The sequence below is a fragment of the Dama dama genome, chromosome X, assembly GCF_033118175.1.
Source record: "Dama dama isolate Ldn47 chromosome X, ASM3311817v1, whole genome shotgun sequence".
NCBI lineage: Eukaryota > Metazoa > Chordata > Mammalia > Artiodactyla > Cervidae > Dama > Dama dama.
The window spans coordinates 127,920,964-127,946,719 of NC_083714.1; the positions used below are offsets into that span (position 1 = coordinate 127,920,964).

At 43.6% G+C, this 25,756-nt stretch overlaps 1 protein-coding gene across 1 annotated transcript in view; it reads right to left on the reverse strand.

Annotated features, from left to right (window-relative positions):
- LOC133052884 (melanoma-associated antigen B4-like) overlaps positions 1 to 17,706 on the reverse strand; it is a 58,067-nt gene extending 40,361 nt beyond the window's left edge. The window contains exons 1-3 of the mRNA XM_061137704.1: positions 17,615 to 17,706; positions 15,431 to 16,527; positions 4,045 to 4,878 (exon numbers count right to left, since the gene is read on the reverse strand). Coding sequence (XP_060993687.1) covers positions 4,045 to 4,878; positions 15,431 to 16,527; positions 17,615 to 17,706 — 2,023 coding nt within the window. The remainder of the gene's footprint in view (positions 1 to 4,044; positions 4,879 to 15,430; positions 16,528 to 17,614) is intronic.
- Positions 17,707 to 25,756: the final 8,050 nt, after the last annotated feature.

Below are 25,756 nucleotides of genomic sequence, written 5' to 3' on the forward strand. Positions count from 1 at the left end.
CTGCTTTTGCTGCATCCCATAGGTTTTGAGTTGTTTTGTTTTCACTGTCATTTGTTTCTAGACATTTTTTGATTTCCTGATTTCCCTTTTGATTTCTGCAGTAACCTGTTGGTTATTTAGAAACGTGTTGCTTAATCTCCATGTGTTTGTGTTTCTTACAGTTTTTTTCTTATAAATGATATCTAGTCTCATAGTTGTGTTTGGAGAAGATGCTTGATGCAATTTTGATTTTCTTAAATTTACTGAGGTTTGATTTGTGACCCAAGATGTGGTCTACTGGTCTATACTGGAGAATGTTCCATGTGCCCTTGAGAAGAAGGTGTATTCTTCTGCATTTCGGTGGAATAGCCTGAAGATATCAATGAGATCCATCTCATCTAATGTATCATTTAAGACTTGTGTTTTCTTATTAATATCCTGCTTTGATGATCTGTCCATTGGTGTGAGTGGGATGTTAAAGTCTCCTACTATTATTGTGCTACTGCCAATTTCTCCTTTTATGTCTGCTAGTGTTTGTCTTATGTATTGAGGTGCTCCTATGTTGGGTGCATAGATATTTACAGTTGTTGACTTCCTCTTGGATTGATCCCTTGCTCATTATGTAGTATCCTTCCTTATCTCCTGTAATCTTCTTTATTTTAAGGTCTGTTTTCTCTGCTATGAGGATTGCTACTCCAGCTTTCTTTTGCTTCCCATTTGCATGGAATATATTTTTCCATTTTCTCACTTTCAGTCTATTTGTGTCTTCCCCACTAGTTCCTTTGTCCTACCAGGTTTTGCATGGTTCTATATATTATTTTCCACTGGTCAGGTACTCCTGTCTGCTCTCAGCTGGTGTTCTGCTTGCACTTCTGTATTTGAAGGTTTATTTCTGATGTATGTGTGGAGGGAGATGTACTCCACATCCACCTCCTCCTCCGCCACCTTGTTTTCTCCTGACTTTTAAAAATCTTTCATTTTCTAGATATAAGGAAATTTTTTTAACACAGCAATTTGATAAATTGTATATTTGTCATTAGAAGTGAAGCATTAATTTTTCTCTCCCTACCTGATCACTCTAGAAATTAGAAAGTCTCAGTGTTCTTATTTCCTTAGCAAAATAGTTATTTTCATAAGTTCAATAAGAAGCTGGTCTTATAGCAGGACACAATTGGAAACATTGATTACACTACAGAGACTTTGACTGGAATGTCATATTTGACAGAGACACAGGTAGACTTGAATATGACCAGATAACTTGAGGAAACTAATGTTAACCTTATGGAATGATAAAACCCATTGGAAAAACAGCCTGGTGCCTTGCTGACAGAGTTTCCAGCAGCCTTACCAGGTGAGTAAGGAAAGTCACTTCTGGCAGGCATAGGACCTTTAGGATGTTCTGGGGACTTCTGGAAGAGAGAATTCACCGAGATCTCTAGATCTGACAAAAAGTCTTTGGTGTGGCTTCCTAGCCTGAAGAGGGTATTAAAATTTCCTTCTGGAGACTCCTTATGAATAGTTCAGCAAAGCAGATTTAAAAGCGCCTATATGTATGGCCAATTTTTATTCTTGCTGTACTTAGATAAATAATGAGGTCAACTTTATTGAATTTAGACTTCTTTTGCAATTAAATTAGGTCTTAGTTTTGCTATCTTTGGTAGAAATAAGGGAGATTTTAGAGAGAAAAATTGTTTCCATAGAAAGTGTACTACACACATGTGTGTATTAGATTCTAGTGGTATTACTTTTCCTTGAAGTTTTATTATTTATCTGTTAACTGGGTTGTATCCTGAATTTTTCTAGTGTCCTCCAATATCTAGCTGCAACTCTCTAAACTAAAATTTCAGATTTTTTTCCCATTATTTTTATGTATCTGTGGGGAGAAGGTGAGCTCCGTGCACTACTCCTCTGCCATCTTGATCTGCTCACACTCCCATTCTTTTGACCTGAATCACTGAGAACTAAAATTGACCTTTTCCTGAATACCTGCAAACTGAAGCTAGATGACGTGATACAAAGATCAGAGTAACTGCCACAACAGCTCATGTTTAAGCAGTCTTCATACCTGTTGCTTGATGAGCCACTCAGAAAGTTAACCTGAACACTGAGAGGTATTGGTAACTGTGATCGAGACATTTCAAACTGCAATAGATGCTTTGACCCTGACACCTAGAAATCTTATTGACTGACTACCCCTTGGCCTCAGAAACTGCTTAAAATAACCAGCTCCAATCATTAACATCTGTTTTTCTTTTGTTTCTATAGAAACGCCTCTTATTAATAAATACCTGATACTGCTTACACCATAGGCCTAGCTTTGGGAGCCCATCTGCATCACTGATTATTGAAATGAGATACCACTCTTTAAATGAACTGACCTGTTCTCAGAAGTAAGAAACTGCTTCTATGAAACTAAGGACTTCACTAATCCATTTTCGCTCTCCACAGTGACCAGTTCAACTTTTAATATGTGAAACTTGCAGGCAAGTTTCAGAGGAGGGCACTGTTAAGGCTTAGAGTGGGCTGCCCCCAAATACACCACAGTGACATATTAATTATTTTGGATTCAAGTTACTTAAGAAACAGCCAACAGAGGAGGAACATTCTGCTCCTGTTTCTGTTTCCTTGAGAGCAGGAAATGAATCTCTCCTATGAATGATACAGTTCCGCATCTGGAGGCAGAAGGACACCCTTCCAACCAGAAATAGGCGGTTCAAGCAGAGAAGCCTGTATAAACAAACCTTGTTAAGTCTTTAATTTACTACCCTGAGTACAGATTCTGTTTAGATTCCTTACTAACTGACTACCCAAAACCTAAGTTTCTTTGTCCTGCCCATTCCTCACAACTTGTTTCGTTCTCTAAAAAATAAAGAAGCTGCCTGCTTTGCCCACTTCTTAGGTCCCATTTCTATGACACTTCGATGCACATGAATTGCCATTTGTCTCTTTTTCTCCTGTTACCCTCTTGTGTCAACTTTATTAGTAATCTAACCACAAGAATTCAAAAGGGGTAAAGGGAGGAATTTCCTCCTTCCCTACACACCTCAAGCAAGTTCACCCTTATATCTCAGAAACTCCCTGGAGACGATGTGTGTAGAATAGCAGTCTGTGCACTGGTATCTCCTGCATTGAGATTAGAGCAGAGACACCTTAGATTTCTGTCTGTTAGGGGCCAAATTGTGCCCCCTCCAAAATTTCATATTGAAGGCATAACTCAGAGTACTTCAGAATGCAACTGTAGTTAGAGATAAGGTTTTTAAGGAGATGGCTGAGTTAAAATGAAGTCATTAGGGTGGGCCATAACCCAATGTGACACGATAAGAAGATATTGGGACACCAAAGGAGGCACCAGGGATATATGCACTCAAAAGGAATGCCAAGTGAAGAGGGTGGCCACATGGCTGCCAAAGGGAGAGGCCTCAGGGTAAACCAGCCCTCATCTTGGACTTGCAGTCTCTAGAATTGTGAAAAAATAAATTTCAGTTATTTAAGCCACCCATTCTGTGGGGTTTTGTTGTGGAAAGCCTAACAAATCAGTACATCGCCCCAGGTAGAGATTTCTTCCTGGATTGTCTTTTTACTGTCCTGTCGTTCATAAAGGCTATCTCAACATCTTCTTTATATGATTGCAGTTCCTTGTCTCTACCGTTGTATGGGCATAGGCTAGGTCTTGATCTTAGCCTCACCAGAACTAGCATAGAGCCTTTCAAAGAGCAGATGCTCAAAAAATAAATGAAGGCAGTAAGAGGTCTAACTTGTTAAGGTTTAATACCTGCTACATTCTTTAATCAGTTAAGCATATCAAGGTTTAAATTATTTAATTCTACAATACAAAAGATGGAAGAGATGAAGAAAAATCAAGGTGGATCATGTTTTGAAATTTTATTTTTTCATTCCATTATCCCAGCAATTTTATTATGGGATTGCTTCCCATTTCAACAAAAGTCCCTATTTTGATGTCAAATGTTCTTATCTGGATGATTTTTTAAAAGTCTTGGTCTTCAGTAGGGGTGGGAGAAGCTGCTGGACGTGGCCATGGAACATGCCTGGAAGTGACAGTCGTACCAGGCCTAACTGTGGCTCGAGCTCTCTCCTCCTCATCTCGCAAAGCTTCTTCATATTGTGATGAGAAGGCACTGGGGACTGTATCATTGACTTTTGCCAAAAATTCCAAGACTTTCATTTTGCTGGTTTCAGCATGGGCTCTTGGGCCCCACAAGAACTCGTAATGTGGAGGATCACTGCTGGCAACCTGGTGGTACTCCAGGTACTTCATCGTCACTAAGTCTTTGGTGATGATCTTCCTGGGCTCTCCATAGATGAAGTGTTTTCTCCCAGCATATACTCGCATCATATTCAAGAATCTCCAGATGTCTTCCTCAGCAGCACAGTCATCCTTCACGAATATGACACCCAGAACTATCATCAAGAAACTGGTCTTAGGTAAGCCCCTACCATCCCACTCCCTGCCATTGTTGGGCAGGTTCAGTTTTCTGACAAGGTCATAGGAGTGGATGGTTGAGTCAACTTCCTTCAAGTCAACTGCAAAGAGAGCCTCGATGTGTTCAGAGGCTCTCTTGAGAATCTCGGCAAATCGGTCATGGTATTTTGGGTGGATTATCTTCAGCATGTCTTCCTTCATGATGGGCTGCTTCATTTTATACTTATACAGAAGGAACTGCCCGAACAAAGTCACCATGCTGTTCAGAGTATCACTGTAGGTGTTCGCAGTAGAAGATGAGACATCGGAGGAATGTGAATCTTCCTCATCTTGACTGGTATCTTCCTCATCAGGTGTGACAGAAGTACTTGAAAAAGTGCTGGTAGTAGATGGGGCTTCTGAAGACTCCTGGGAAGTGCTATTTGACCCAGTAGCTGATGAGCTCTGTGAAGTATCTTCTAAAAGAGAAGAGGTAGAGGGAAGCTCTTCCATTACTGCAGCAGCCTGTACTCCCTTGTGACTCTGGGGCTCATCTCAGGCCTGGTGACATTTCTCACGGATGTGGAGCTTACAATTCTGACGCCAAGGCATGATGACTGTGCTGGGGGACAGTGATTAGGAATGTGAGTTGGAGGGCAGGTGATAAGGGCCTGCAGGATGACGAAGGTTGAGTGTGCAGCTGCCACAGGGTAATACCACCTTGGTTATCAGGAAGGCTACATTTGTGGTTTTCTTGAGGGCACTGTTCTGAAAACCCCCAGGGTTCCTATTCTCCTAATCAGCCTATCCTTTGGAAACATCTTGAAGGGAATTAGAATGATCTTTAGGCTGAATCCTGCTACCCCTGCCTAGGCACGCTGGGGTGACAGAATGGGATGGTAGTCTCCTACACTGAGAAGTCTCTTTATTTTACATTGAAAAATAATCACCCAACCGGTGGCCAGTCATAGGACCCATTCCCTCTGCTGTTCTGTAGTTGGCATCACAAATCTCCCTGGGATTCCTGAGAAGTGAAGGGGTCCTCAGCTTATCACCCCAGTCAGTTCTTATAACCCAGTACTGAGTGCTCAGTGGGAAGTTTTCTGTCCTGGCCTCTGGAATCCTCAATACTCACTAAGAGTTCTTCATTTCTCTCCCCGTAGGGCCTGGTGCCTCCCCCCCCGCCTTTCTTGGAATGGTATCTGCAACTTCAAACTAAGGATATCACCTCCTATAGAACTGATATAAATAAATGTTGATGGAACTTCAGCTTGATAGCTCTGCCCTGGTTCTTCAAGGGCTATAACAAGGAGCAGGGCTGGATTCATTATCACTTCTCTTTATTAGTAGATGATGCCTTAGTCCTTGCTTTGACCTCTGTCATGGCTTGAAATTCCAGCCTCCCTTGCCCTTAGGCCCACCGCTTAAAGTGTGCACCAACACTAGACCCCTAGGAGGAAGTAAGATTCTCCTCATCTGTCCATGCCTCTCCTTGGTCTTCTGAGGCTCAGAGGACAAAATGAATCCTATGGTTATAGGTTGTGGGTCCCCTTGTCTTCAGGGTATTCACTTGGTTTCTGGAAAACCTGGAAATCATCCCACTGCTGGCCCTAGGCTATACCCCTTGGACAATGTCCCAAAAGCCCTTGTGACATCATGGATGGGAATGGGAATGTCATGTCAACAATGAGCAGATATCCCAGGGATGCCAGGAAGGGCAGGTTTCTGTGGGGTTTCCTCAGAGTTCTGAGGTCAGGGGGTTTCATAAGTCCAAAGCTTGACTCCTGACACAGTTTGGGGCTCCTTTCTTTGTCCCTTTGTTTAAGGGACCTCTCCTCATAGTAAGGTCCTCACTCCCTGTGGTGCCAGAGAGGGAAAGTCTGGGAATACCACACAAGGCTACTCCTACCTGTGCCCTTTGAGGGATGATATCAGGATTCAGGTTTCTTGGGGCCTGCTCTGTTCAGCATTGAGGTATGCCCTCACTTAGGCTCCTAACCTTGACTCCTGGGGGGCTCTGGATTTCTCCTTTATTTCAACTTAAGGTGACCCATGTAGACCAAAAATCATGTCCTTGCAAGCCCTGAAACGAAGTGAGGGGATGCTCAGCCTGGCAGCCCTGCCTTGGCCTTCTGAGAGCAGACACAGGCCAGTCTCTCTGTGACTTCAGTTATGATGTGGTTTTTGTCTCCTCGGTCCTCAATCATCAGTCTTCACCTTGACTCCTGTCTCTTCTATGAAAGACTTCTTGGGAAATGCCATGTCTTTGAAAAGTCTTAGTCTCCCTGCAATGAATCTCATGGAGAATGGTTCAGTCCCAGGAGTGTTGGGGAAGCTACAGTCAGGGAGGGGGCTCCAACATAGGTGGTGTGCTATCAGAGAAAACACACTGAGCTTTTCCTTCTCTTCACTGACCAGACACAGCCTCTTTTAGAACCTGCACTGTAACAGATTTACTCTCTGAAAGGAAGGGGCTGAATTAAATGATTTTGTGTGTCCCTGATATTTTGTGGTTTACTGACATTTCCTTTGTAGATAAATTGTCACTGAATGCTGTCTCCTTCTTTATTCATACTTCACTTTTATTTTCATATTTTTGTTACTTATTTCTGGGGCTTTTGTTGCAAAACTGTTTGGGGTATGAAGTTCTGCTATTTAACGTGTGAAATACCTTTTGGACTAGTGTTCAGAAAGAGGAAGTGACCCAAGGTTGGCCTCCTCCTGGAGGAGTGGCACAGTATGGGCTCTAGAGGATTTTGGTGCCGGGGTTCAGTCCAGCTCCTGTCATTTATGAGCTTTGAATTTGAGCTTCTTTATTTCAGCTTCATTATCTGCAAATTGAGTTTGAAAAAGTCTATAGTGTAGGACCACAGACACGTGTGATGTATGTAAATCACCTGGCACAGTATGAGACAAGCTTTGGTACTTTGAATGAATGGCAGTTATTACAAAGATGATTTTGACCCCAAATGATAACAAACTTCCATCATATAATTTTTTTCCACCCTATATTAGAGAATATGCAACTCCAAACAATAATCAAATCCACATCAGCCAAAATGCTCTGCCAAGATTTCCCCACCACCTCTTGCCCATAATCTTTGCAGATATCTTTGGTCACAGTTCTATGCAAGGAACAGGACCTTTGTCTAAATTCTTACAGTTAGGCAGAAGGTCAAGTTCCTTCCTGCGTCTTTTGGCCTTGATTATTTTCAGTTAGAAATAGTCTGCATATCAAAAAAGACATTTTTAGATGGCATGTTTTGGTCCTCCTTACTAACTAGGAATGTAAAAACAGTTATAGTAAAGAAGAAAAATTTTTTAAGTTATGAATCATACTTCCCTTTGTATGATATTCACATTTTAAAAGATAACATGTTAACATGTAAAAACATTGTTTTAAATAACAGCCTATGAAAGAAAAATCTGATGTAGTTTGCATTTTTCTTTGGAAAATCAAGGAATGTTTAAATAAAAGTACATTTTCAGTCACTATTTAGAATTCATGGCAGCAAAAACAAAAGAATATATTTGTTTTACTTTATTAATTTTTATTTCAGTGTGTTACTTTACAATGGTGTGTTAGCTTTTGTTTCATAATAAAAGCAATCAGACACACATACACGTATATCCCCTCACTTTGGGTTTCCCTCACATTGAGGACACTAAGTCAAGTAAATACAGTTCCCTGTGCTATACAGTATATTCCCAACTGGTGTCTATTTTATACATAATATCAATAGTGTGTATGTGTCAATCCCAGTATTCCAATTCCTCCCACCTTAACCTTTTCCCCCTTGGTATCCATACATTTGTTCTCTGTATCTGTGTCTTCATTTGTGCTATGCAAATAAGGTGATCTATACCATTTTTCTCGATCCCACATATGTATGTTAATATTCAATATTTGCTTTTTTCTTTCTGACTCCCCTCTCTGTATGACACTCTCTTTGTCCATCCACATGTCTACAAACAGTCCAATTTTGTTATTTTTTATGACCAAGTAATATTCCACTGGGCTTCTTTGGTGGGTCAGTGGTAAAAAAAATCTGACTGCCAATGCAGAAGCCATTGGTTCAATCTGAGTCAGGAACATACCATGAAGAAGGAAGTGGCAACACACCCCAGTATTCTTACCTGGGAAATCCCATGGACAGAGGATTCTGGCGAGCTATAGTTGTTGGTGTCGCAATAGAGTCAGACACAATTTAGCAAAAAAGCAATAAGAGCTATATTTCATTGCATATACATACCACAGCTTCTTTATCCTTGCATCTGTCCATGGACATCTGTGTCGCCTCCATGTCATGGTTATTGTAAATATTGCTGCAGTGAAGATTCAGTTCAGTTCAGTTGCTCAGTTGCTCAGTCGTGTCCGACCCTTTGTGACCCCATGGACTGCAGAATGCTAAGCCTTCCTGTCCATCACCAACTCCCAGAGTTTACTCAGACTCATGTCCATTGAGTTGGTGATGCCATCCAGCCATCTCATTCTCTGTCATCCCCCTCTCCGCCTTCCTTCAATCTTTCCCAGCATCAGGGTCTTTTCCAATGAGTCAGTTCTTCCCATCAGGTAGCCACAGTACAGGAGTTTCAGGTTTAATATCAGTCCTTCTAATGAATATTCAGGACTGATTTCCTTTAGGATGGACTGGTTGGATCTCCTTGCAGTCCAAGAGACTCTCAAGAGTCTTCTCCAACACCACAGTTCAAAAACATCACTTCTTCAGCACTCAGCTTTCATTATAGTCCAACTCTCACATCCATACATGACTACTGGAAAAACCATAGCCTTGACTAGACGGAACTTTGCTGGCAAAGCAATGTCTCTGCTTTTTAATATGCTGTCTAGGTTGGTCATAACTTTTCTTCCAAGGAGTAAGCGTCTTTTAATTTCTTGGCTGCAGTCACCATCTGCAGTGATTTTGGAGCCCCCCCAAAATAAAGCCTCTCACTGTTTTTTATAAATATGGCATCATGAACCCTAGGTTACATTAGTCACCTTTTAGGTCTCGGTGCACCTGTGCCACCCTGTGATGGCAGGTTGTCTTGCTTGGTCCTGGCATGGCTGGAAACCTAGTGGTCGTCATTGGCCGGAACAGGGAGGCTCTCTGGGTGTGCTCTGACCACCAGTATTTGGGCGCGGGGGAAAGACAAACCATCCCTGGCTGCTAACCTGGCTCAAGTATTACACTCCTGATTGGCTTCTGAACAGGGAACAGCCATCATTCCCATGGGAAATGGTTGGGAGTTTGTCATGTGATAGCTGTCTCCCAGCTGAGTGCTGACTCCGTATATAATTGTCCTTTCTGCCTGAGAGAGTGTCTGAGCAAGGATGATATAAATGTCCTTCTGGGATAACTCAAAAGTCACAGATGTCTAAACTATTCTAGATATTTTTTACGGTCATCTGAGAACTTTCCTTAATCTTGTTTTGTCCAACTGAGATCCTGCATGGAGAAAGGAACTCTGATTCTTATGGAAGTCTGGTGGGCCCTATGACTTCCTGAAGTGGGCAGAGTTTAAGGAGTTCTAAAGCCCTAGGTTAAAGTGCAACACGTTGGTGATGGGGGTGGAGGTGAGGCTGTGGTGTCCAAAGTTGAGTATAGTGAAGAAGAGGTCTGTGGTCCAGGAGGCTTCTTCTTTTGCCCAGAAGGAATTCCTGTGAACAGGCTCATTGGCTGGCTGATGATTAACATCATCGGGAGAAGGGGAAGGACTTTCGTAGACAAATTAAGCATTGCCAAGCCAGCAGAGTCTACCCAGCAAGTCTTTCAAAGTTCAGACTTTTCCCCTAAAGGCAAGGAAGACTTGGACATAAGGGCCTTTGCTCTAATCCTAAGGGCAAGTCTTCAGCAATGGACAGTCAGTTACCCATCTGAAAGTGAAATGATGAATGCTCATAAGGTCTTGAGGTGTCGCTGAAGTCCCTCATGGCCTTTTCATGGCTGTGGCATCCCTCACCTGTGATCATGCCAGGCGGAATGTGGTTCAGTTGTTTCCCCAGGGGCCATTGTGGCTTCCCTGAGTCTTTTTTTTTTTTTTTAAGGAATTATTTATGTATTTAGTTTTGGTTGTTGCTTCATATAGGTTTTCTCTGGTTTCAAGGAACAGGGACTACCCTTCGTTGGGATGCACTGGCTTCTCGTTGTGGTGGCTTCTCTTACTGCGGAGCACAGACTCTAGGATGCATGGGCTTCACTAGTTGCAGCAAGAACTGGTGAAGTAGAAGAGGTGTTTGGAGACTGTTGTTGTTCAGTCTCTAAGTCATGTCCAACTCATTGTGACCCCATGGACTGTAGCCCTCCAGGATCCCTTATCCATGGGATTCTCTGGGCAGGAATACTGAAGTGGGTTGCCATTCCCTTCTCCAGGGTAACTTTCCAACCTCCAGGAATCGAACCCAGGTCTCCTGCACTTCAGGTAGATTCTTTACCACCTGAGCCACCAGGGAAGCCCCATTTCTGAAGGTTGCCAGACAATTTTTTGCTCAATTTGTTTTGTTTTCTTTCCTTGTCCATTCTATCCCTATCCTGTAGACATACTCAGCCTGAATTTTATAAACACAAAGTAGAGGCATTCATGGCATACAGTGTCTGGATTTGTACACTCAAATGCAAAGATAATGGGGAGTCTAAATGCAACAAAATGCAGAAGAAATTGAGGTTAGTTCTAGCACTATGAACCAGTTTAACAGCTCATAGTTGAAAATTTTAGATTTGGTGGCATGGAGAGCTCCTCTCCTTGAAATCATTCCCCTAAAGAATCCACCTGGCCAGGACTCCAATCCGGCCAAAACCCAGTATGGGACTTGAACCATGGTCTTTTAATTAGAATGACTCACCTGGTACCTGGACTTCTTGAGGATCAGTTTCTTTGTGTCTCAATGCAGACAGAATCCAGCAAGAGGCAAAGTGTTAGGCAAGAAATTGATTTAATAATATAGGACACCTGTAAGAGATGCAAGCAGGCAGGTGATAGAGCTCTGCCCTGAGGATTAAGTGGGCTACATTTTATAGTCAAAGGAAAGTGAAGGAGGGGGAAAGATTGCCTTCTTTCAGTAGAGGTCAGTCTTACATCCCTCACTACAACTTCATTTGGAGCAGAAGACTGTCTTACCCAATGAGGTCAAACTTGGATTATCATAGCACTTCTCCAAATCAGTAGAAGTGTGGACACATTCTTCTTTTACCTAAAGGCCTGGAGCATATCTCATGTTTTATTTATGGCTTTATATTTATGCACGCCTGCTTCCTTCCACAACATAGTGATATATTCCTTGAGTGATTGTTAATTTACAGTGGTTTCTGAAAGGTTCATACCTTTCTTTATCTCTGGTCCCCTACTAGATTTCTCCAGCTACTTGTCTGCCTGTCTGTGCTCAGGCCCTCATTCATGTCTGACTCTTGGCAACTCCAGGCTCTCTGTCCATAGGATTGTCCAGGCAGGAATACTGGTATGGGTAGCCATTTCCTCCCCCAGGGGATGTTCCTGACACAGTGAGTGAACCTTCTCCTGCATTGCAGGTGGATGCTTTTCCATGGAGTCATCTGGGACAGCTACATGTATCCTATGCTCTTCTATCCCTTTCATTCAGAGGCAGACTCCCCCAGCCAAGAGCAGTTGTGTTTCTTGCTGGATGCCATCTCCACAGGGCTCTCCAGCTTGGGATATTGCTTGGAATTTACTGGGCAAGTTACTTCCGAACAGGGGGAGTGGGCAGTCATGACCGTGAAAGTGAAGTCGTTCAGTCATGTCCGACTCTTTGCGACCCTGTGGACTGTAGTCCACCAGGCTCCTCTGTCCATGGGATTCTCCAGGCAAGAATACTGGAGTGGGTTGCCATTTTCTTCTCCAGGGGATCTTCCCAACCCAGGGATTGAACCCAGGTCTCCCGCATTGCAGGCAGACGCTTTAACCTCTGAGCCACCAGGGGAGTCCAGTCATGACCAAACTGATGACCAAAGGTAAAATTTCCTAGCAAGCACTTGAAGGCAGGAGCAGGTCACTTGGTTTCGGGCCTTCTTTCATTCCCCATTATCATGGAGGATTGGAAGAACAAGGGCCCAGGGAAATCAGTCATCACAGAGTAGCTGACCCACGTATAAAATAATTGTCCTCCCTGCCATATCAATGATTACCTGAAGCCCCTCTGGAGAAAAGATCAGGTGTCCTCTGGGAACTCCTGGGAGGTTTTGCAGCTCCTCTCTCTTTTTCTGAGGACACATGTTCAGAGTAAGGCACACAATTGTCTGAGACCCAACAGAAGAAAGCAAGGGTCGCCTGACTTACCACATCTACCTATGATCTATCAGGACAAAAAGCTGTGGCTGGCAAATTGACCCCACAAGAGACTGACCCACACTTGCCTATGAGTGTCCAGGAGTGTGTGGCAGAGGTATGGGTGGGCGGTGGCCTGCTGCAGGGTCGAGGCACTGAATGCAGCAGTGCAGCATAGGACCTTTTGAAGGAGGTCGCCATTATCTTCATTAACTCCATCATAGTTTGGTCTCAGGTCAAACAATAGGGAGGGAACACAGCCCCGCCCATTAGCAGAAAATTGGAATAAAGATTTACTAAGCATGGCCCCCCACATCAGAACAAGACCCAATTTACCCCACAATCATTCCCTTCCATCAAGAAGCTTCCATAAGCCTTTTATACTTATCTGTCAGAGGTCAGACAGAATGAAAACCACAATTACAGAAAACTAATCAAACTGAGCCCATGGACCACAGCCTTGTCTAACTCAATGAAACTATTAGCCATACTGTGAAGGGCCACCCAAGACACATGGGTCATGGTGGCGAGTTCTGACAAAATGGAGAAAGGAATGTCAAATCACTTCAGTATTCTTGGCTTAAGAACCCCATGAACAGTATGAAAAGGCAAAAAGATATGACCCCGAAAGCTGAACTCCCCAAGTCGGTAGCCTCTTCTCAGGGTCTGGGCCTCTTCCCCATATTGACCAGAGTCCTCCCAAGCTGGAAGCAAGTGGGTGACACATCTGACTACCTCTGCCCGGGGCTCCCAGGGCTGAAACAGTGATTGGGCTATGTGTTCCTCTCTCCTTTGGGTTGGGGTTCCCCTCAGCCCTCTCTCCAGGTCCTCACACTGACTTCCCATGTCCTAAGGAGGCCTGTCCTCTCATGCTACAGCCTGGCATTCCTTGAGATAACCTGAGAGGATATGAAGACTCCCTCATGGGCATGCCTGCCTGTGGTCACTCATGGCTGACCCTAGGAGAGGGATTCTATGGTGTCCCCACTTTTTTAATGTAAGTGGTTCCTTTAGTCCTCATGATCCACTACTTGACTCTTGGCCTGACCTGGAATTCCTCCTGAGGCTGGCCCCTGAGCCCAAGTTACTCCCCTCCTGAGATGGTCTAAATGTGTGGGATGCATCATGCCGGTGTTCCCAAATTTGCCAATGGGAGGTGTTGAGTGGTAGGGCTGTGTTCTAGGTGCAGTCCCTTTATCCTCATTTGGAGTCACTAGTTTTCCACTCTGTTCTGAGTGAGGCTTCTCCCAGTAGACCAAGGCTCTCACCTTCCTGAGACCACTCCCAGTGGAAAGGGGCACTTCAGTCAGAAAGCTTTGTCCTGGACCATGTATGGCTGACATCAGGGGTGGGTCTCCAAAGTCTACTCTGTTCTGGGCTGAGTGGTCCTCTAACACCTCGTTCAGGGACCTCATCCTCACTCCTGACTGGACCCAGACTGCACCCTCCACTCACCTGAGGCTGTGTTCTTCAGAACAAAGGCCTTACTTTCTTGGAAGTTCTGGATTGGAAGACAGGATGAACCCAGATGTGTGCAAAGCTATTGGGGTCTTCTGAGGAGCAGAACAATATAGGGCTCCACTCTTCTGGAGTCAGTGGCCCCTCAGTCATAGATCAGGTTTCTTACCTTAACTTCCAGTAGCATAGGGTTAGGGTAAATCCTGTCCTGCATGAATGCTGGAATGCATGTACTACATATAAAGCAGTGGCATACTCTTTAAGAAGTATTGGTATGTAATAAATGCAAGTTGTGATTATTATGAACCCCTGAAATACCACCTACCCATCTGAGTTTATTTTTAATCTGTGAGATAACAGAGAATATGCAGTGAATTAGGACAAAAGAAACAAATATTCTTAAATGAGCTAAATAAGTCAAAGTATTTTTAATTTTTACTAATAGAAAGTTTAAAAGAAATAAGGTAAACAACAACTTAAAAGACTTTTTTCCTCCACTTCTTTTTGCTTCTTAGTATTTTCTGTGGTCCTCTTAGCATCACCATGAAAATCTCTTTCAGTGCCATGTTACCTACTTTCAGATCATAGAGACAGTAAAGATGGTTTGTGAATCTCTTTTACATCTACCGAAACTGTAACTTTAAAACTCTTAAAACAGCAATAAATGTAACAGCAATATCATTACCAAATTAATATTCTGAACAAAAACAAACTTAGAAGTAAAAACATTTGGAAAAAAGGAAATAAATAATATTTAGAAGTTACTCGTGTAAAACAGAGTAGTGAGATCTAAACTTGGTTTACTCCACTCCGACTACCTTGCACTGTTTGTAAGATTGACTACCCTTCAAGAAAATTCTGTTCCAAAGTCATGTTACCTTGTTTGGATTGTGAACAATATATTCAGTACTTCCAGTGTGTTTTACAAATACCCAAACTGTGGCTTTCAAAACTTTAAAACAGCAAAGAACTATGATTTATGTGATCCATACATTTGTATTCTGAAGCACAATAAACCTTGTCAAAAGTAGTAACATTACAAAATACTTAACACCTCCCTCATCTCTTTACCTATCTACTTTAAATCATCTTTCACTAAATATTTCTCCTATGGATAAAGGGGGAAAGATACATATTTTGTTAAAACGAACTGCAGGTAAACTCCCTTACTACTTAAAACTCTAAGAACACATGGGTATTATTCCCTCCACCCCTACTACCCTGCACTATTTAGGAGCATGACTGCTCTCTTCCAACACAAAGGGAACAAAGTGCCCTGCCCCCCTCCCTAGATGTGGGAGGAGCTGCAGGACTTGGCCCTGGAAGGGGCACTGGCCTCAGCCATAGCTGGAGCCTGGGTCGCAACTCTCAGCCCTGCTCTCTCCGCCTGATCTCTCAGAGCCTCATCATAGAGGTCTGGGAAGGCACTAGGGACCGTATCATGGATCTTGGCCAGAACCTCCAGCACCTTCATCTTACTGATCTCAGCACAAGCTCTCGGGCCCCACAGGAACTCGTAGCGCGGAGGATCACTATTGGGCACCTGGAGGTACTTCAGGTACTTCTTCTGCACCAGATCTTTGGTGATGAGCCTTCTGGGCTCCCCAAAGATTGAGTGCCTCCTCCCAGCGTAGACCCCCAACACACTGAGGAATTCCCAGACCTCCTCCTCAGTGGCCCGGTTACCCTTCATGAAAATGACCCCCAGGAGCACCATGAGGAGACCAGACTTGGGCAGCCCCTTCTCATCACTAGGACCTCCGTTACCCCTGTGGTTGAGCTTGCTAGTGAGGACATAGATGTTCCTGCTGCGGTCGTCTTCCTTCAGCTCCAGGCCAAACACCAGCTCCATGCGCTCAGAGGCTCTCCTGAGGATCTCGGGGAAGTGCTGCCTGTACTTCCTGTTGACGACCGTCAGCAGGGCGTTCTGTGTGATGGGCTCCTTCTTGCCGTACTTCTCCAGCAGGAACTCCACCAGCATGTTGGCCTTCCTGGTCAGAGGATCTTTGAGAGTGCTCTGAGTGGCCGGGGCTGCCTGGGAGGCACCTGCACTTTCCTCCTCTGGGCCCTGAGCACCTTCATCAGATCCTGCCCAGGAAGCCCCTGCATCAGGAGAGCTAGGGGCCATGGCTCCCTGAACCTTGTGGCTTTCGCCAGCAGCAGGGGAGCTCAGGGGAGAACCCTGAGGGACAGAAGAGGGGGAGGAGGGGCATTCCTCTTCTGCTGCTGCAGCAGCACTGGCCTGGGCCTCCTGGGGACACTGAGTGTCCCTCCGGACCTGGTGGCGTTTCACACGGGCATGGTACTTATTGTTGTGCCTCCGAGGCATGATGACACAGGTCAGGGACTGCAGGTGGGCGTGCGGGCAGGAAGGCAGGCACTGAGGACACCTGGAGTAAGGACAAGGAGATTCTGTGAGCACCTTCACTGGGGAGAGTCCTCCCCGGCTTGAACCAAGGCTGCCTCTGAGGGGTCTTTGAGACCAGTGCTCTAGGACCCATAGGGATCTTGTTCTCCTGGTGAGCCTATCCCCTGAGACTCCTGAGGAGGATATGAGAGTGAGCCCTGGGACACAGCCAGAGAGCCCTGCCTGGTGTTAGAGGGAGGCCTGTGGGGGCTGGCAGGGAAGGCAGGTTCTCAGTTCACGTTTAGAATCAGGATGAAAATTGGGGCAAGACTCCCCCATATCCAAACCCCCGCCTCCACACACATCCTGTTCCCTCTCCTGCTCTGAAGTTGACACTGCGTCCTTCCTTGTCACCCCAGAGGAGGAGAGGAGGGAGTGCTCAGCCCTCCACCAAAGGGTCCCGGGATCTGCCCTTCTTCTGTCTGGTGGCTGCCCCTTCATGATCACGCTCTAACTTCCCCTCTCAGACCGCAGCGCCCCTTCCCTGTGTTTGGCCAGGAGGAAATGCTAAGCACAGGGGAGGGTCCTGAGTGGCCCATGTAATGGGAAGGATGGTCGTCACCCTGACCCCTCCCGAGCCCTGACATCGACTGCCAGCTCCTCGGACTGTGGTCCCCTCCTCGCTGAGTGTCCCGTGTCCTCGATCACAGTAAGGGAGCCCCTCATTCTTTCGAGCTGCCCAGATGCTGCCCAGATGATCCGCGTCTGAGTCGCAGTGGGTGGGGTGTTATGTGTAGCCACCGTTCTGGGGCGTGGAAACCCTCAGTCCCACCTAATGTCCCTCCTTCACTCCACAGAGCTTGGGGCTCTCACTCTATTGAGCGGAGCCAGAGTCGGACCAAGACATTCTTTCCCGGCACCCCCTAGGGGTCAGCGGATGGTGTTGGGGCCTAAGAATTAGGCTGGATCCTCTGGTCTGAGAGCAGGGGCATGGTGGCCTGAGCTTGTGCGGTCCCCTCTTTTTGGACGGAAAAGGGGTTGGGGGTGCAGAGATGTGTCCCCGCACTAGTAACTCACGTCACCTCCAACTCTGACAACTTAAGAGACTTGGGACTCCTCTATCTGGTCACCGTCCACAGCAGCTCTCCAAGATAGCGGCACACTCAAAGATGGCGTTGCACTCCAGCGTGTTTAGGAAGATGTCACTTCCTGTTATGCGCATCTGGTCTCCAGGAAGTCAGCAGGGGCGGGGCCTGGTTGGGCGGGGTTCCAGGGGAGTTTCCTGCCGCATTGGCACGGGGAGTTTTCCTTGACTCTTAGGGGGTCCTGGGACGTCACTGTGATGAGCTCAGTCAACTGGCCTCACTCCTTGCCTCTCACTTCTGTCAGTAACCCCGTCAGAGAGTATTTAGGAGTCTGAGCCTAAAAGCCTTCCTGGAGCTCTGGAGACTGACAGTGAGGGCTCTCTGGGGCCCCTTCTTCTGTAATGAATGATGCTCTCTGTTCTTATGTGTCTTCCCTTGACTGCTGTAGGTGCTGGGCTAAGGCCCATCTGCTGACCTGAATACAAGGCCTCACATGGAAGACATCAAATCCCTGGACTCCTGCTGTGAAGTGCGGGTACGTCTCATCTGGATACTTCTGCCTGGTGCTTATCTGAACACTTTTGCCTGAGGCTTCCTGGAAATGGCTGAAACAGGTAAGATGAGCTGAGTGAACGATGGGAGACTGTCTTCTGTGGTGTGGAAACCCACACATGTCACTTAGGATCTTCATTTCCTTTTCTTTTCTTTTTTTTTTTTTGTATTTATTTCCCTTAATTTAGAATTTTTTATTTTTTTTTCATTTATTTTTATTAGTTGGAGGTTAATTACTTTACAATATTGTAGTGGTTTTTGCCATACACTGACATGAATCAGCCATGCATTTACATGTGTTCCCCATCCCGATCCCCCCTCCCGCCTCCCTCCCAATCCCGTCCCTCTGGGTCTTCCCAGTGCACCAACCCTGAGCACTTGTCTCACGCATCCAACCTGGGCTGGCGATCTGTTTCACCCTTGATAGTATACTTGTTTCAATGCTATTCTCTCAGAACATCCCACCCTCGCCTTCTCCCACAGAATCCCAAAGTCTCTTCTGTACATCTGTGTCTCTTTTTCTGTCTTGCACATAGGGTTATCATTACCATCTTTCTAAATTCCATATGTAAGCATTAGTATACTGTATTGGCCTTTATCTTTCTGGCTTACTTCACTCTGTATAATGGGCTCCAGTTTCATCCATCTCATTAGAACTGATTCAAATGAATTCTTTTTAATGACAGAGTAATATTTCATTGTGTATATGTATCATGGCTTCCTTATCCATTCATCTGCTGATGGGCATCTAGGTTGCTTCCATGTCCTGGTAATTATAAACAGTGCTGCGATGAACAGTGGGGTGCACATGTCTCTTTCAGATCTGGTTTCCTCAGTGTGTACGCCCAGGAGTGGCATTGCTGGGTCATATGGCAGTTCTATTTCCAGTTTTTAAGGAATCTCCACTCTGTTATCCATAGTGGCTGTATTAGTTTGTCTTCTTCGGAGAAATGTCTGTTTAGTTCTTTGGCCCATTTTTTGATTGGGTCATTTATTTTTCTGGAATTGAGCTGCAGGAGTTGCTTGTATATTTTTGAGATTAATCCTTTGTCTGTTGCTTCATTTGCTATTATTTTCTCCCATTCTGAAGGCTGTCTTTTCACCTTGCTTATAGTTTCCTTTGTTGTGCAAAAGCTTTTAAGTTTCATTAGGTCCCATTTGTTTAGTTTTGCTTTTATTTCCAATATTCTGGGAGGTGGGTCATAGAGGATCCTGCTGTGATTTATGTCGGAGAGTGTTTTGCCTATGTTCTTCTCTAGGAGTTGTATAGTTCCTTGTCTTACATTTAGATCTTTAATCCATTTTGAGTTTATTTTTGTGTATGGTGTTAGAAAGTGTTCTAGTTTCATTCTTTTATAAGTGGTTGACCAGTTTTCCCAGCACCACTTGTTAAAGAGGTTGTCTTTTTTCCATTGTATATCCTTGCCTCCTTTGTCGAAGATAAGGTGTCCATAGGTTCTTGGATTCATCTCTGGGCTTTCTATTTTGTTCCATTGATCTATATTTCTGTCTTTGTGCCAGTACCATACTGTCTTGATGACTGTGGCTTTGTAGTAGAGTCTGAAGTCAGGGAGGTTGATTCCTCCAGTTCCATTCTTCTTTCTCAAGATGCTTTGGCTATTCGAGGTGTTTTGTATTTCCATACAAATTGTGAAATTATTTGTTCTAGTTCTGTGAAAAATACTGTTGGTAGCTTGATAGGGATTGCATTGAATCTATAGAATGCTTTGGGTATTATAGTCATTTTCACAATATTGATCTTCCAATCCATGAACACGATATATTTCTCCATCTACTTCTGTCCTCTTTGATTTCTTTCATCAGTGTTTTATAGTTTTCTATATATAGGTCTTTCGTTTCTTTAGGTAGATATACTCCTAAGTATTTTATTATGTTTGTTGCAATGCTGAATGGTATTGTTTCCTTAATTTCTCTTTCTGTTTTCTCATTGTTAGTGTATAGGAATGCAACAGATTTCTGTGTGTTAATTTTATATCCTGCAAAATTACTGCATTACTGATTAGCTCTAGTAATTTTCTGGTAGAGTCTTTAGGGTTTTCTATGTAGAGGATCATGTCATCTGCAAACAGTGAGAATTTTACTTCTTCTTTTCCTATCTGGATTCCTTTTATTTCTTTTCTGTTCTGATTGCTGTGGCCAGCATTTCCAAAACTATGTTGAATAGTAGTGGTGAGACTGGGCACCCTTGTCTTCTTCCAGACTTTAAGGGAAATGCTTTTACTTTTTCACCATTGAGGATAATGTTTGCTGTGGGTTTGTCATATATACCTTTTATTATGTTGAGGTATGTTCCTTTTATTCCTGCTTTCTGGAGAATTTTTATCATAAATGGATCTTGGATTTTGTCAAGGGCTTTCTCTTTTTTATAAACCATATGATTATCTCAATAGGTGCACAAAAAGCCTTTGACAAAATCCAACATCATTTATGATAAAAAACTATCCAGAACACAGGAATAGAAGGAATATACCTCAACATAATAAAAGCTATATATGATTGATTTGCAGATATTAAAGAACCTTTGCATTCCTGGGATGAAGCCCACGTGATCATGATGTATGATCTTCTTAATATGTTGTTGGATTCTGTTTGCTAGAATTTTGTTAAGGATTTTTGCATCTATGTTCATCAGTGATATTGGCCTGTAGTTTTCTTTTATTGTGGCATCTTTGTCTGGTTTTGGTATTAGGGTGATGGTGGCCTCATAGAATGAGTTTGGACGTTTGCCTTCTTCTGCAATTTTCTGGAGGAGTTTGAGTAAGATAGGTGTTAACTCTTCTCTAAATTTTTGGTAGAATTCAGCTGTGAAGCCATCTGGTCCTGGGCTTTTGTTTTCTGGAAGATTTCTGATTACAGTTTCAATTTCCATGCTTGTGATGGGTCTGTTAAGATCTTCTATTTCTTCCTGGTTCAGTTTTGGAAAGTTATACTTTTCTAGGGATTTGTCCATTTCTTCCAAGTTGTCCATTTTATTGGCATATAGCTGCTGATAGTAGTCTCTTAATGATCCTTTGTATTTCAGAGTTGTCTGTTGTGATCTCTCCATTTTCATTTCTAATTTTTTTTATTTAATTCTTCTCCCTTTATTTCTTTATGAGTCTGGCTAACAGTTTGTCAATTTTATTTACCTTTTCAAAAAACCAGCTTTTAGCTTTGTTGACTTTTGCTATGGTCTCTTTTGTTTCTTTTGCATTTATTTCTGCCCTAACTTTTAAGATTTCCTTCCTTCTACTACCCCTGGGGTTCTTCATTTCTTCCTTCTCTAGTTGCTTTAGGTGTAGAGTTAGGTTATTTATTAGACTTTTTTCTTGTTTCTTGAGGTAAGCCTGTATTGCTATGAACCTTCCCCTTAGCACTGCTTTTACAGTGTCCCATAGGTTTTGGGTTGTGTTTTCATTTTCATTCGTTTCTATGCATATTTTGATTTATTTTTTGATTTCTTCTATGATCTTTTGGTTATTCAGAAGCATGTTATTTAGCGTCCATATGTTGGAATTTTTAATATTTTTGTTCCAGTAATTGATATCTAATCTTAATGCATTGTGGTCAGAAAAGGTGACTGGAATGATTTCAATTTTTTTGAATTTACCAAGGCTAGATTTATGGCCCAAGATGTGATCTGTTCTGGAGAAGGTTCCGTGTGCACTTGAGAAAAAGGTGAAATTGATTGTTTTGGGGTGAAATGACCTATAGATATCAATTAGGTCTAGCTGGACCATTGTGTCATTTAAAGTTTGTGTTTCCTTGATAATTTTCTGTTTAGTTGATCTATCCATAGGTGTGAGTGGGGTATTAAAGTCTCCCACTATGATTGTGTTATTGTTAATTTCCCCTTTCATTCTTGTTAGCATTTGCCTTACATATTGCAGTGCTCCTATGTTGGGTGCATATATATTTATAATTGTTATATCTTCTTCTGGGGTTGATCCTCTGATCATTATGTAGTGTCCTTCTTTGTCTCTTTTCACAGCCTTTATTTTAAAGTCTATTTTTTCTGATATGAGTATTGCGACTCCTGCTTTCTTTTGGTCTCCGTTTCCGTGAAATATTTTTTTTCCAGCCCTTCACTTTCAGTCTGTATGTGTCCCTTGCTTTGAGGTGGGTCTCTTGTAGACAGCATATATAGGGGTCTTGCTTTTGTATCCATTCAGCCAGTCTTTGTCTTTTGGTTGGGGCATTCAACCCATTTACATTTAAGGTAATTATTGATAAGAATGGTCCCGTTGCCATTTGCTTTGCTGTTTTGAGTTCGCGTTCATACAACCTTTCTGTGTTTGCTGTCTAGAGAAGATCCTTTAGCATTTGTTGAAGAGCTGGTTTGGTGGTGCTGAATTCTCTCAACTTTTGCGTGTCTGTAAAGCTTTTGAATTCTCCTTCATATCTGAATGAGATCCTTGCTTGGTACAGTAATCTGGGTTGTAGGTTATTCTTTCATTACTTTAAGGATGTCCTGCCATTCCTGTCTGGCCTGAAGAATTTCTATTGAAAGATCAGCTGTTATCCTTATGGGTATCCCCTTGTGTGTTATATGTTGTTTCTCCCTTGCTGCTTTTAATATTTGTTCTTTGTGTTTGATCATTGTTAATTTGACTAATATGTGTCTTGGGGTGTTTCTCCTTGGGTTTATCCTGTTTGGGACTCTCTGGGTTTCTTGGACTTGTGTCTCTATTTCCTTCCCCATTTTGGGGAAGTTTTCAGCTATTATTTCCTCGAGTATTTTCTCATGGCCTTTCTTTTTATCTTCTTCTTCTGGGACTCCTATGATTCGAGTGTTGGGGTGTTTCATGTTGTCCCAGAGGTCCATGATGTTGTCCTCATTTCTTTTGATTATCTTTTCTTTTTTCCTCTCTGCTTCATTTATTTCCACCATTTTATCTTCTACCTCACTTATCCTATCTTCTGTCTCTGTTATTCTACTGTTGGTTCCCTCCAGAGTGTTTTTGATCTCATTTATTGCATTATTCATTTTTAATTGACTTTTTAAAATTTCTTCTAGGTCCTTGTTAAACATTTCTTGCATCTTCTCAATCCTTGTCTCCAGGTTATTTATCTGTAACTCCATTTTGTTTTCAAGATTTTGGATCATCTTTATTATAATTATTTTAATTCTTTTTCAGGTAGATTCCCTATCTCCTCCTCTTTTGTTTGGCTTGGTGGGCATTTTTCATGTTCCTTTACCTGCTGGGTATTTCTCTGCCTTTTCATCTTGTTTAGATTGCTGTGTTTGGGGTGGCCTTTCTGTATTCTGGGAGTCTGTGATTCCTTTTTACTGTGGAGGTTTCTCCCAGTAGGTGGGGTTGGACGATTGGCTTGTCAGGGTTTGCTGGTTAGGGAAGCTTGTGTCGGTGTTCTGGTGGGTGGAACTGGATTTCTTCTCTCTGGAGTGCAATGGAGTGTCTAGTAGTGAGTTTTGAGTTGGGTCTATGGGTTTGGTGTGACTTTGGGCAGCCTGTATATTGATGCTCAGGGCTATGTTCCTGCATTGCTGGAGAATTTGCGTGGTATGTCTTGCTGTGGAACTTATTGGCTCTTGGGTGGTGGTTGGTTTCAGTGTAGGTATGGAGGCTTTTGGATGATCTCTTATTAATTAATGTTCCCTGTAGTCAGGAGTTCTCTGGTGCTCTCAGGTTTTGGGCTTAAGCGTCTTGCCTCTGAATTTCAGTCTTATTCTTCCAGTAGCCTCAAGACTTCTCCATCCATACAGCACTGATAATAAAATTTCTAGGTTTATGGTGAAAGGATTCTCCACAGTGAGCGCCACCCAGAGAGGTTCACAGAGTTACATGAATATGATGAGAGGGAGCAAGGAGATAGAGATGAGCAGGAGGAGAAAAAGGGGGATTCAAGAGAAGAGAGACAGATCTAGGCAGTACTCTGTTCCCTAAGTGTTCTCCACAGCCCAGAGCACCCACAGAGATTCACATAATTGGATTGAGAAGAGAAGGGGGAGGGAGGAAATAGAGGTGATCTAGGAGAGGAAAAGGAGAGTCAAAAGGGGCAGAGAGTGATCAAGCCAGCAATCCACTCCTGAATAAAATGGGTACTGAGGGTTGGATTCTTAAATGTTCGAACTTGATATCAAATACTGAAAAACAAAGATTAAAAATCTAGAGTAGAGGTTAGACTCTTTAAAATACAATATTAAAAAACAACAAAAACACAAAAAATTTAAGAAATATATATGAAGTTTGCTTTAAACATAGGGTCCTTTTTTTTTGCCAGGTTATAGTGGGTTATAAAAATGAATATTAAGGTGTAATAGAGGACTTTAAAAAAAAGAAAGAGAAATTAAAAATTTTTTAAATTAAAAAAATAATAATAGTAAAAATATATCTATGAATTTCTCCGGAGCTGTTGTGGGCAGTGTGGGTTAGGTTCAGTTTCAGATAACTCCTTGTTCCAGCTTACACTTCTCAATATCTATAGTCCCCTTCCAGTGTAGTCGGTGTTAACTACAGGGATTTTAATCTGTTGCACCTGTCACTTCTAAAGCGGTTCCCTTTGTTCATTTGGCTTCTGTTTGCAGGTCTCTGCAGTGTCTAATTGCTGCCCTGACACAAGTGGGCAGAGGTGGTCTCTTGTTCAGGTTCGCTTGCTCAGTCATGCTGTGTGGAGGAGGGGCGCTGCAAACAAATGTCACTGGCGTGTGTGGGGAGTGCTCGCAGTGTTCTGGCCACACTGGGTTTGCCCCCGCTCATGACGTGTGTGTTTTCCCCGTCTACACTGCTCAGGCTCCAGGCTGCTCTATAGGGAGCGGGCCCTGTTGTGTGCACTTCCCAGGCTTAAGCCCCTCAGGTTCAGGTTTTCGGGTACTCCACAAAGGCACAGACTCAGTTGGGCCTGCGTTTTGTGCCTTCCCAGGTCGGAGCAGCTCAGGCAACCAGGAGCTTGATGAGTACCCTCTCCCCGGGTGCGGTGCGCCTTATTCCCTCTGCGGTCCCATCCTCAGTTTCCGGGCGTGCCGGTCAGGTGCGCCTGTGTCTCTTCTGGGAAGCTGATTTCTGGCTGCAACCCTCCCGGTGGATGTCAAGCATCCAGAATCTCAGGAAGTCTTTGGTTAGAGACTGGAAGCCTGTTTGCAGTTTGGTAGGGGATGCCCTCTCTGGGGCCGAGTTTGCCCTTTTCCCCTCCCCCCTGCCTCCTGCCTCCAGTGGGGGATGGGCCCGTCCGCAGCCAGCCATCTGTTCTCTGGTATTCGCTCAGTCCTTTGTTCTGGGAAAGGGCAGGCGGGTAGTGCCTAAATTTAGGGCTTTTCCCAGGTTAATTCTCATTCTGTTGCTATCCCACACTTTAAGTTGCTATCTCTCGTTAGCTCCCTCTGATTGCCCTCAGGGCTTTCAGGCCCGGTCCTTACCCTTAGCAACGTCGGCCGCTCCTCTCTGTTCAGCCCCTGCTTGTTGGTGGCGGATGTGAACGTCTGGGGTACTTTTCTGCTGGGAGTTGTTTTTAGGCATGTAATCTGTGGGTTTTATTTATTTTTCCTCCCAGTTAGGTTGCCCTCTGAGATTCGAAAACTTCCCCTAGACCCACAGGGGAGAAGGTTTCCTGGTGTTTGGAAACTTCCTCTATTAAGACTCCCTTCCCAGGACAGATCTCTATCCCTAACTCTATTGT